Source organism: Chaetodon trifascialis, chromosome 2 (genome assembly GCF_039877785.1).
Source record: "Chaetodon trifascialis isolate fChaTrf1 chromosome 2, fChaTrf1.hap1, whole genome shotgun sequence".
NCBI lineage: Eukaryota > Metazoa > Chordata > Actinopteri > Chaetodontiformes > Chaetodontidae > Chaetodon > Chaetodon trifascialis.
In genome coordinates, this window is record NC_092057.1 from 5,752,689 (window position 1) to 5,765,560 (window position 12,872).

General features: G+C 43.4%; 1 protein-coding gene across 1 annotated transcript in view; it reads right to left on the bottom strand.

Annotated features, from left to right (window-relative positions):
* hhip (hedgehog interacting protein) overlaps positions 1-12,872 on the bottom strand; it is a 35,182-nt gene that overhangs the window by 2,715 nt on the left and 19,595 nt on the right. The window contains exons 6-12 of the mRNA XM_070988440.1: positions 11,638-11,811; positions 11,370-11,513; positions 11,061-11,179; positions 9,224-9,347; positions 8,272-8,417; positions 7,004-7,085; positions 98-246 (exon numbers count right to left, since the gene is read on the bottom strand). Coding sequence (XP_070844541.1) covers positions 98-246; positions 7,004-7,085; positions 8,272-8,417; positions 9,224-9,347; positions 11,061-11,179; positions 11,370-11,513; positions 11,638-11,811 — 938 coding nt within the window. The remainder of the gene's footprint in view (positions 1-97; positions 247-7,003; positions 7,086-8,271; positions 8,418-9,223; positions 9,348-11,060; positions 11,180-11,369; positions 11,514-11,637; positions 11,812-12,872) is intronic.

The following is a 12,872-nucleotide window of genomic DNA, read 5'->3' on the forward strand; positions in this document are numbered from 1 at the left end:
CCTCGTTCACACATGCGGAGAGGAAAAACACATGGCTGTTTGTACAGATGATACCACTCGTGAAGCAGCGCACGCAAATGTACTGAAAGGCACTCACCAACTCGGCAGAAGGGTCCCTCCCAGCCGGGGCTGCAGCAGCACTTGCCGGTGGGAGTGCAGTGTCCGTTCTTACAGTGTCTGGAACAAGCTGTCATCAGCAGCTCTGGAGGCTCCACCTGACGCTGGCACTCCTTCGGGGCATGAGGCCTGCAACAGTTGTTAGAAGGAGGGAAGGTCAACATGTGGGGGACACAAGCGTGCTAACGAATGACGTTAGCGCAGAACTGAGACACATTAGCAATCTCACAATTGAAGCTATTTAGGGAGTTTAATTTAAAAACATCAGGTTTAGGAGGATTTTAAATATTGGCAGCTTCATGACAAATAGTTGGGATGTAATAACAGTATGTGCTAAGGACCAAAATACTGGTGGTCATCTTTCTGGCTGTCTAAATGGTAGTTATACTAAAAATAAAAATCTTTGGCTTTAAGGTCACAAAGTTAACTCACGTCTTCATTTTTCTAAATTAGGTTCAATGTTGAGTTTACATCCAATAATATTGGCAAAATGACAGAATTTGGATATCTGGGGTATGCCATTCCAGTCAAACAGTGAAGCAACAGATACATCCAACAATAAGAAATGTACTGTAAAAAATAGGTGTGGTGTGGTGTGAAGGTGTGGACTGTTACCATAACTTAATGCTTTGATTTCATGCTGTGAGACCAGTTTAAATTCTTACTACTTCTCAGAGTTGTGTTCGGTTAATCAGCTCTGGATTCGTTCTGTGTTCTGCCAAGTGGAGAAATAAGCAGGACTGATCCACAGGTTGTTTTTAGCATCGGCTGGTTTCCTTCCTCTTTACGTTAAACAAGTCCATTTTGAGGTTTTCAGTGAGAAGTCACACCCAACTGACACACACCACTTCTTATTGGTCAGATCACAGTTTCCACAAAGTTACGTGCAGAATCCATTCATACATTTTTAAAAAACATGCTGCTGACAGAACAAAGAGCAGGAAAATTAAACCCTGGTCCAGCTCGTTCCCGCTGAGGCACACAGTAATACTATACCGCGACTTGTGGAAGCACTGTATGAAACATGTTCTGTTTACACACTTCATTTTGATGAACTGTGATAGCTGTGGCCATTTGTTTACTGTAAAGCTATTTTTGAAGAGTACAAGAAGGATCAACAAGTCAGCCATCATATGTGTCTGTGATGACAGATGATCCGCGGGGCGGTCAGCTTTTGTTGACACAGAAGTATGTAACCAAGTGGGACAGTACTTCTGACGTGATGCACATTAAAGCAGAGATTTTAAGCTCTGTAGCTATCTGTAAGCACATGTGTCTCTAGATCCTATATTCTTTCCATTTTCCAATGATTTGTCATTGAGGCATTAGAATTTTTTCTGTATATCATCAATTCACAGCGAGTCAATCGTGAATCCACGGCCGAAGATGGATTTCAACTGTACAGCTGGGACGAATTCCACGTCAAGTGTGGTGCTTTTATTGTTTTGACGCATGTTTTCCTTAAATTCTCCCTACTTGAAGAACAAAACAACACATAGGGTTAACGCGGGGCTCCCGCAGATATAAACATGATCTGGAAAATGCAGACACACACAAACACAAACATCTCCACACCATATGCGTGAAGTCTGAACACGAAAGAAACATATTGTGATCATTCCATATTAAGACAAACATCCAGACACGCACATCAGCAAATGGGCTGAAACTGAATTTTTTCATATCACGCTCTACAAATCTGGAAATAATACACCGAGTGCGTAATCAAGTTCAAATGTGAAGCGTCTGTTAGCGCCTGTTGCCCGCTGGCCCACACACACACACACATATTTGTGTGTGTGTGTGTTTGTGAAAGAGAGGGAGAGATATAGATGTGTAAACAGTCTGTTGTACTGAGGTAAAACGCTACTGAGGCAACACACTTTGCGCGCACACACACACACACACACACACACACACACACACACACACACACACACACACACACACACACACACACACACACACACACACACACACACACACACACACACACACACACACACACACATTTTTATACACAGACATGGTAACTGGACTCCTGTGGATTGATGCTGGTATGAGTGGTGAGGTCAGTGAGTGTGTTTACTGTATATACTGTATGCTGACTCCAGGAGAGAGCCGACCTCATCGATCAAGGCTGGAGAGGAAAAATGGACAATCAGCAGCAGAAACCAAAACTAGGCTGAGTTTAGGACATGTGACCATGACGATTCTATATTAAATCTGAAGTTAGTTAACCGTGCTTCACTCTTTGATGCTTCAGTGTTCTGCTGTGGGGAAATGTCGATGGGTCTCACCTGTTCTGACCTGCTATACAGGACTGACTGCGCTGGAAGATACACATCTCAGCTTTAAGTACTAATCTGCCAGCTGGCGGATAAACGGCTGTATTTATCTGACTGTGCGACGCTTTCCTTCCTATTTAATAAATGTGTTTCCAATGTTCTGACAGACACACTGACTGATGGCAGTGACAATACTGTGACTGTGTGTGTGCCTTAACGTTGCTTTAAATTTGGAGGATGGAGGGGAGGGCGGGAGGAGGGGGGTTGATTCCCATGCTCCCATCAGCACCCAACTCCAGACTCCATCCGCGCTGGCTTTTGTTGTTGCAGGCTGCATGTAGTTAAAAAAGAGCGAAGGAGGGAAGCAAACAGAAAGAGAGGGAGAGAGAGAAAGAGTAAGAGTCCCTGGAGGATTGGGGGGTCTATAGCTAACACTGTTAATAGCAGGCAGGGGTCAGCAGCGCTACTAAACAGTCTGTACGACTGCCAGGGTGGCTGTGAAAACAGCACCTGCTGGTAGCGCCACTTGACAAAGGCAGCTGGGTCAACAGCCACTGTGGGAATTTATCAACTTTGGGAGGGGTGGTGTATGTGTGAGAGCGAGGGAGTGGGAGAAGGGCGACAGCGCTCGCACATGAGGTAGTTACATGCACCGAGGGAGAGGTGATGATGACGGCGAAAATCAGAAAGCTGCATAAAGCGCAGATCGGGTCGTAATTAAAATGAAAGCAGAGCGGAAAGAGAGCAAGGCGCACTGAAGGCAGAGAGGAAGGAAGACAAACGCGGGTTCAGAGCGTCGCTTTGTGCTAAAAACTGAACATTAACATATCTTAACACTGACATGCATTCAGGGCTGCGCCATCAGAGCCGTGTGGATGCTCTGCCTCAGATTTGTTCCCGATCGGTTTGATTACTATGTTTGTCAGTGTGTGTGTGTGTGTGTGTGTGTGTGTGTGTGTGTGTGTGTGTGTGTGTGTGTTTAGCTTGTTGGCTCGCAGGGCCCGTTTGATTGACGCGAGGTATATGTGAGAAAAGGGCTGTGGAGTGGTGTACATTGTGTGCCCTAACAATGGCTTAATCAAACGGCCCAGTGTGGTCTCTTTTGCTGTTTTGTCATCCGACTCCATTGTTTGGGGGCTTCTTTTGTAGCTTCATTCCTTGTTTTAATTGTGCAAGAAATTTACTGTGTATTGTAGGAGCCAGGGCTATTCAGTGCGACTGGCAAGCAGCTTTGTCAAGGGGAGGACCACAGCAGAGATGTAGGAAGATTTAGGAGGGATAGGAAAATAAAGAAAAGGCTTTTTCTGCAGCGTGCTGGGGGCTAGCGTACCACACGCTCACACAGGCTCACAGATGTGCATGTTCGCGTGTACCCACCACCCACACGGCTTATATCTGTACACACAAAACACAGAGAGGCACACATGCAGATAAATATATCCACAAACGAGCACCCGCAGTCTCCTTCTGCTGTACATGCAGTGATTTGTGACTTCCATGGCTAATGCAGTTCATAAAGGAGGTCCCAGGACCCCATTCGAAGTTCACTGTGTCTTTTTAAGGTCTCCGCTCGCTGTAATTCAATCAGCCCAGCCTGCAGCTGACAAAACCTGAACGTGTGAAAAGTCCTCCGTAATACTGCTTTCCCTTCTTCTCTGTGGAGAGGTGCCGCAACAGTAAACAGAGACGGCAAACTGCATTCGACAGCAGAAATCAGCAGGAGGGCTGGCGCTATATGTTTCAATTAAGCTGCTGCCAAAGACCAACTGTAAGAGCAAGGCTGATTCTGTCCAAGTGCATGGACGGAGTGCAGCATGTGCCTTTTGAATTATGTTATAATAAACATGCACTTTACTGTTCGACTCCCATGGCGTATTGTATTTACACAGAGGGGCTGAAACAAATCCCGCCTTGTGCTGTATCATAATATCTTTGTTTGTTAGTGTGTTTCTTCTCCAGCATTATTTGTTCCTGGCATAAATATAATGCCCCCACTGTGTAAATAATTATGTTATCAAATGCAGACTCAGTGGGACTGAGAAGTAGCTCAACTTGTGCATGAATACCTGCTTACAGTGTGTGTGTGTGTGTGTGTGTGTGTGTGTGTGTGTGTGTGTGTGTGTGTGTGTGTGTGTGTGTGTGTGTGCAGTTAATCACAACTGGACTGAAGTTTCACTCAGTTTGAGGGCTAAAGCTCTGCTGTTTGTTTGAGGCTAATATAAGAAGTATTGTTGAAAAGCATAAGAAGATGACATTATTTACATATTTTACTACATATTCTAATACGACAAACATTACTCTATTATTTATGTTTGTTGTGTTTCCTTTATATATTGCCTTGGATAAAACATACATGCATGAATGCCCATTCTTATGACATACGGTGAAGGGAATCTAAGCTCAGAAGTCCATTTCAAAGCATTCAACTGGTCATGATATAGAGAGATATATGACTGGAAATGTTTCTATCTGGCTGCTATACCACAAACAAGCCACGTCTTGCCCTCTGTCTGTCTGTCTGTCTCTCACACTCACATCCACCCTCACACCACACACATTCAGCGTGTTTCAAAATGCATGGTGGCCTATTTATTATTGGAGGGGTACTCCAACTGACAAACAAATACCTAGAAATGAAGTCATCTGGCCAGGACATGTTTACACAAACACTGCTGAGGGATTTTATGGCTGATGTTTCTCTGTAAGCCTTTACCGCTCTCCCTAACAGTTCCTCTTTCCCCTCTCTAGGTTCCCAAACACACAGTTGATCAAAACACAGCACTAGATGCTATACTGGACCACAAAAACCACCATATTCTAACACAAATCTCTTTATGTGAGGGCTTTAGGGTCCAGATGTCCTCGCAGTATGGAAAAGAAAAAAGGGGAAGACCACCAGACTTGATAACGCGCTCAGGTCAGATACGTTAGCTACTCCATTTACTTCCCCCTGTCACCCCCTCTCCATCCTCCCTGTAACAAGATCATAATAACGAAGCCAGAGTGTATTAGGAGTCAAGACTCCAACACCACAGGGTCCGCGCAGACTAAACAAGTCCACTTGACGGTGGAAAGAATTGTTCTTTGGGAGAAATGCGTCCAGCGGCTATGCCAGAAAACATAAATACGGAGCTGGCCACCAGGGCCCCTTTGAAACATCTGTGGTGTAATTAATTGCACTAATGCCTGGGTGGCACTGTCGTCGCCCAGGAATAATCAGCTGCGGATATGTTTCTATTGTGATTCTGAGGCATGCGAGTTCTCTCTCAGAGTCTGCTTCTCTTACTTTATCTGCCCGTCTTAATCAAACCTGACTTGCCTGAAGAAATATTATCCATTTGGGACTTTTCTTGTGACTTTTCCTGAACAGATGGGTCTAACCCTGCGGGATCTCTCTCTCGACTTCCTGCACGAGTGCTGATAAGGCGATAGGTAAAAGCATCGGCGGGGTGGGGGGGCTTCAGCTTGAAACTTAATATGCAATCGGTTTGAATTACAAAGTCAACTTATCTGCTTGTTTGCGGTGACTTCCTCACTGCCGGGGTAATATATCACATGTAAATACTTACACATCCCTCCTGTACCATGCAGGATGAATTCATGCCCTGTCTGCATATTCTCTCGTCTTGAGTGACAAATGTTTTTCACATGTACTTGACTTTGCACAAACAGTTTATAGATCCATCACTATCGGAGCGATTTCTAATACGGTGATGCATATGGTAAGGATTATGACACAGTGACACGTACACACGTTTGAATTATGAAGCTGCACTCGCGCGCATGTTCCCTCAACATTCCAGTTGTTTAACATCAACTAATTAAGCATTAGACCGCACGGAAATAGGCTGGATTGAACCACTCAGAGTAACATTGATGGATGTGTGTGTGTGTGTGTGTGTGTGTGTGCTCCGTCTCATAATGATGAACAAAATGTGCACCACTTTATATGCATGAATGTGTGTGCGCTTCTACATTAAATAAAATATGCAGAGGTCTCCGTACTTGACAACAGGTGCCTTTGTGTGTTCCTTACGCTCAGCAGAGTAAACCCAGCTGTCAAACGCTCTGAGAATAACCAGCAGGCAGCAGTTACTAAGGTGAACACAGCCAGCTAATCAACTACACACGCCAGCATTTTGAAGTTTTTTTGCTTTTTCTCCAGTTACTGCTCAGCATTTGTTTTGGCCGAGGCAAGTCCTGGTCCCAGCGATTTGTTTTGTGTGTGTGTGTTGAGGGGACACGTATAAGCAGTGAGGACCGGAGGAGGAAAATGAGCAAGAAAAGACGTCACCGCAGTAAAATGTGGTTAACTATAGATCCACTGTTTCATGAGAGTCTTGGATCTTGCATGATATACTCAGTGTGGGTTCGTCTTAAAACAAAACAAAAACCAGCATGGAATTAGGGATGGTGGGCTAGTTTGTCTCATTAGATGTCATGTACAAGTACTGAGGGATCACTTACTTCTTGAACTAAGTGTACCGCCACAGTCTACAAACATATGACAGCTGAAAGAATATGGCTCACTCAAAGCCACTTTCCAAATGAGAAACAAACCACCGCTGAGAAAAACAAAATGTACTTCACTGTTGTACCTTTTGGGGTCGACCAGCTTGTAGAGTTTCCCGCTGTGTGACTGCGCCATGCTTTTACTGCTCGCCAGTATGTAGACTTCACCTGCAAAAGAGGAACGGCCACATCAGCATTTATTTGCATTACATACTTTGTGTAATGTCTAATGTGCAGCATACGTGCCGATAATTCAACTTTTCTGCCACCCATGCAAGAAAAATGAGGAAAGGAGACAAGAGGATGAGAGGAGGCGACACGAGGAGATGAGGACAACGAGTGTGGCTAAAGCTTCTGCATTGCTGCACTTGCCAAATGACTTTAAGAAAGAGTTTAATGGGACAATTGGATACTCATGACTGGGAACCAGGCGGATAATTTAATGAGGAACGAGCCTGCGAGAAAATTCCATAAGGGGACAAATTGTAAACATGTGTCTTTTGGGGCCCATACTTTGGGACACGAGCCCACCCCCTCCGTGATTCTTGCACCACTTGCAAAACATGATCAAATGCAGGAATCTTTAAATACCTCGTCAAATAATAACTCCAAGACCTGGCAAGAGCTGTGATCAAACATTTCTGATGGCTGTGTGAGTGATCCACATCAAATGTCTTCACTTTAATCAGAAACACCAGAGCTGACAGCTAATAATTCTGTGAGTGTCTGGTGGGGGTCCAGCGGGTAAAAATGTTCTGTATCATATTAGCCTGCTCACCTCGGCTCACCCCACCTAATCTTCAAGCTGCAGTCCCTCAGGTGAATAGTAACACATCTCTCCACCCATGAAAACACGGCCGTGTAGGTGGCCCACATAAGTGGGTCTTTGGAGTATCACTGCTATCTTATGGAAATGACAATTAATCCAGAAGGAAGTCACACTATTTAATATCCTGTTGGGAATGTTCCATAGAGGTAGAGTAAGAGGGGTATTACTTTCCCTGCAGTTCTGAGTGTTACTCCCACTTCCCAGACTTTCAGTCAGATTTTTTGCATTACTGTGTGTTAGTGCAAATCATCACCAACTGGAAAATTCCATGAATGTATGTAGCATTTATAAATATACAACAAAATAACTCCAAGCCATGATTTTTCCACAGTTTTGACATCCGTCATTTGAAGCCAACAAGCCTTTACGGGTTCAGGAGGTGAAGTGATGTGTTGACACATAGCTTTAACTCATGCGGATTTGGGAGGAAGAACAAAACAAAGGATGAAAAGATTGATTGAAAGATTGAAGAAGAGATAGAGAACCTGCATGACAGCATGGGTTTCTTAACCTTGCCCCACTAACCTAGTTCATCCTCTCCAAAACCCAAGATGTGGCCCACCAGCGCAGATCCACAGGAGCCGGCTGAGCCCAGACACAGAGCTTTCTCCTGCCACTGGTCACCACCTGCTGATGTTGACAGCGTAGACTTCTGGAGGATCCGCAGGTTACTGAGACACACAAAACACACAGAGAAGGTCACACAACACTGTGCACAATATATTTATGAATCGTGTGGGTGAGAAATATAATGTGATTCATTTACAGCAGCACAAGTCAAAATACAGTTGAGATGTGGAAACAGCTATTACTTCTTGTAACACGGTTCATTGGCCCATCGTCCTTTTTCACCCCGCGTCTCACATGGTGTTATTTAAGACCTCGGCTTTTAGTTTCAAAACAAACATCACGCCGGAGCCTTCACTTAGCCACAACAGTGTGCCCTCAAATTGTAATGAGGCACAGAATTAACCGACCACACATTGTTTTAAACACGGTGCCAACTCCTGATAGTGTACTTCCCCGCCGCTATTTACTTCCTTTGTTTACTCAAGCGTCAGTGTTTGACATCAGCAAAGTGGGATAAATTACAAACCAAAGAAAAGTGTGAACAGCACAGGGCAGGACGTCTAATCTCCATTTACACTGAATGGGCCATGCCGTAGTGATGACAGTAACATAAAACTTGTTTTCCCCCCACGTGGATAGAACTTTGTGCTTACTTTGGCGCGTATCAATGCAAGGGACAGATTTTCAGTGTGAGAGGAGGAAGATGATATATGTTGATCTATATGAGACTGCAGATGTTTCTAATAACTCATAAATCAAGTTTACATGAACGCCACTGTAGAGTCTGTAAAATACAGCTATCTGTCATCAAGCATGAAGGAAGTCAATCGACATTTCACAACATGCAGCAACTTCACTTTTCACTTTGATTGTACTGTTTCAGCAGTCAGCCCTTTATCACACTTACCCATTTTTATCTCCAAACACATAACTGCCATAGAGTCTTCTAGACTGGCAGCCTCTGTAGATGAAGCCCCCCACAGGTAGCGCTCCTCCACTGGACTGCAGGTCATAGACGGAGGGCTCATTTTCTAAAGAGGCACAAAGAGGCAAAGGTCCAGTTTAAACACTGCTGCCTGCAAGCCCCACCAGCAGACAAACCACAGAGATAATCCACTGCAACTCTACTGGTTTACCTCATAAATTGCTATAATTTGTGCCCATAATACAACCCTGATACCAAAAGCATTGCTGTGTAAAACATAAATAAAAACAGAATGCAATCATTTGCAAACAAACTGTGTTTATTGACAACAGTGTTCCTGAGTCCATGCAGTAACATCCTTCATCCAATCATGTGTTCACAAAGTGGTGAACCTCGCTCCATCCTCTATGAACGACTGAGCCTTTCCAGGATGCCCCTTTCATACCCAATCATGATCCTCTCACCTGTTACCAATGAGCCTAATTACCTGTGGAACGTTCCAAACAGGTGTTTTTGGAGTGTTCCACATCTTTCCCAGTCTGTGAAATGTGTTACTGCATCAGATTCACAATAAGCAGATATTTACAAAAATCACTGAAGCTGATGAGGTCAAATTAAATATGTTGTCTCTGGGCTGAATTAAATTGAGTTTATGTCAAAAAGGATAAGCAAATGATCACATTTTGTTTTACTGATGTTTCACACAGCATCCCAACTTTCTTGGCATTGCGGTTGTAATAAGTGCTGTTTGTTTATGTTGGAGTCAAAAATATGAATCATGTTTGTGTATTAGACAGAACGGCTGAGTGGTTCCTATTAGGGAATAAGAAAAATAAAGCAAAGAGTGAATCTTGATTTAAATTGGATGGTAGTATATTTGACTTCTTCCTTGGCAACTAAATTAGACTTTAATATGTCTTTATCAAAACTGGAAGAGGATGTTTTAATTTTTTATTCATAAGTGGGGTGTTGAGGCAAAATGAGATGTTTTCTGGATTACAGTCCTGGCAAAGGGAAATATGAATGGAGGTTTGCTGCCTTTAAAATTTTATGATCCAAGCCTTGGTGTGCTCATTTCCCAACTGCAATCACTTTAGGGTTTGGGTAAACTGGCTAAATCAGGCATCTCGCCAGGTGAGAGCTGGTCTGTGACAAGAGCTGGCACTTTGAATCGGAGTAGGAGATTGAAGGACTAATTTGAGCTGCCAAAGCATCGCTCATTGTGGCAAAGATAACCGGCCCAGTCCAATTTGGAACAAATAGCAGTGATTTGTTTTTTTGTGAAGAGAAGAAAGCTAAGCATTGTCAAGGCGTTGCTGTTATTGATTACTTTCTCAATGTGAGAAGAGCTCGGCCCCTCTCGGCTGTGGCTTCAGCAATGCTAAACCATCATCTAGAAAGCTATTGTTGTTGACAGCTTTAAATCTTACTTGTGGACACAATCTCACATTCCCTTGGCAAATCTACGCTCTACAAGGGAGGAATCTTTCTCGATCACATCATTTTTACATTTAACCTTCACTGTCTCTGCACTCAGCCCGGTGTGTTTTCTCAACTTGTTGCCAAAACACTGTGGTTTTACAAAATGAAAGACATTCGTAAAAACAGATGAAACTTTCAGCAGGAAAAATATGAAAGGTTAGCCGGGAGGTTAAGGTATTTTCATTTCTTTCCCCAGATGTAATGCCATCAAACAAAACTCAAGCAACTCTTTTATTTTTGTCAGAAGCTACATTAAAGTTGCAAAATAATGAACTCCTTCCAAACTTTAAAAATATTTTGAACATTTTTGGAAAACCTCATGGAAATTGTAACTCACCATAATCTTTACCCTTAGTAATCTCCAGTATCCTTCCTGCTGATGCGTTTTTGCCACTGGCATCTGTACAGAGGATCAAGAAACTCCCATTGTCCGTCTGAAGCCGATCCACTGCACACCTACAGTACAGAATACCAGCGATGAGGACAAGAGGAACAGTCTGAAACTTTGCAAAAAACAGTAGTAATGAACACCATTATCAGGATAATTGCCTTTTTTTTAACTGAACAAACAGCTGTAAATGTTTGAATCCGTAGCAGCACTGAACGGTGGACCCTCAGTGTGACGTTGCTCAAATATTTCACTCACCTGCCTGGATCATGTAATCCATGGGCAAAGATTTCAGGCGGCTGGTTGGTGCTGTTGAAGTAAGGGTTGTTCCGCGGTATGGAATAAGGTGATGTGCAGCAGTCTGTGTCCACATCTACCCTCAGGACAGACCCTGTGAAATCACTGCATTCAAACACACAAACAAAATATACCTTCACGATGGCAGGAGCTAGGAGAGGATTCAATCATTGGGACACACACCAGCACTCGATCAATTTCACTACGATTCTTAGACCTCTGAGCTCACCTGAGTCCATCCATCTCCTCCATATCATCCAGGGTGATCATGCCATCTCCCAGGATGATGTGCAGCAGGCCGTCAGGGCTGAACAGAAGCTGACCGCCCAGGTGCTTCCTGTGCAGCTCCGCGACTTCCATCAGCACCCGCACAGTCCGGGTGTCCACCTGGTTCGGGTTTTTCCTGAGGAAAAGCATAACACAACACGACTCTGTCACCGAGTGAGAAAATGATGGTTGTTGCACTACAAAGTGACTAATATTTACATTTCTATCCTACATGCTTCCATAGAATCTCACATAAATATTCACGAGCATACACAGTATTAGGCTCTAGGTAAGTGGTGGTAATGTTTAGAAATATGCTGCATAAGACATGATTATGATTATGATTATGATTATGAGTACGCTCTCCGATTGTCTCTGAGTACGTTAGAGAATAGTCGTGTTGGTGGGTAAAATAATACCAAAGCACGGAAAACGCTGACATGACACACCAAACAAAATTCAACATTAAATGACTTTAAATAGTTTGTTGTCTGGAGACGTTTAGTCTAAATCTACTGCACTGTCGCATTAAGGCAAAGACAGTGGGTGGAGATGTAACACAGGCTTCAAAATGTTGCACAATTTCGACTGCAAAGTGAGGATTTGGCTTCACAGTATCAGCAACAAATATTTCATGATGTGTTATTTTGGGTAGTCCTGCAATTTTTAAAAAGCAGCTTCCCAAAGAAAAAGAATTACTCCTTACACAATCATCAAATGCTTTAACTGTCATTTCTCTATTGGACCCTCAAATTAAGGAGTGCGGCCTGCAGTCACCGAGACTGCGTGCCAAGACTGTAATTAAGATTAGATCATTGCGTCAAACATACAGCTGTGATTATGCAAATTAAAATGTAACACTTAAACACGTTCGTGAGAGAAGATTGTTTTCTTCATCACAGGTGTGTGATTAAGGATGCCGCTAATGAACGCCCATCACATATTCAGCAAAACTCTGCACACTGAACGTTAGTTAAGTGGGACCTTTGACTGACATTCTCCAAATCCCCCAAAGTCCTTGATTTTTTTCAAGTGCATCTTCAGAAAAATTGTGCTCTACTGGGTTTCAATTCTTGTTGTGGGACTTTGAAATCTAAATGGATACATCAGTGGACTGTGTGTGAAGAAAAGTAAGTCCAGGCTATATCAATCCTCAGTATGTAATAGATGAGTCAATTTAATGTTGTGCAGACTGTG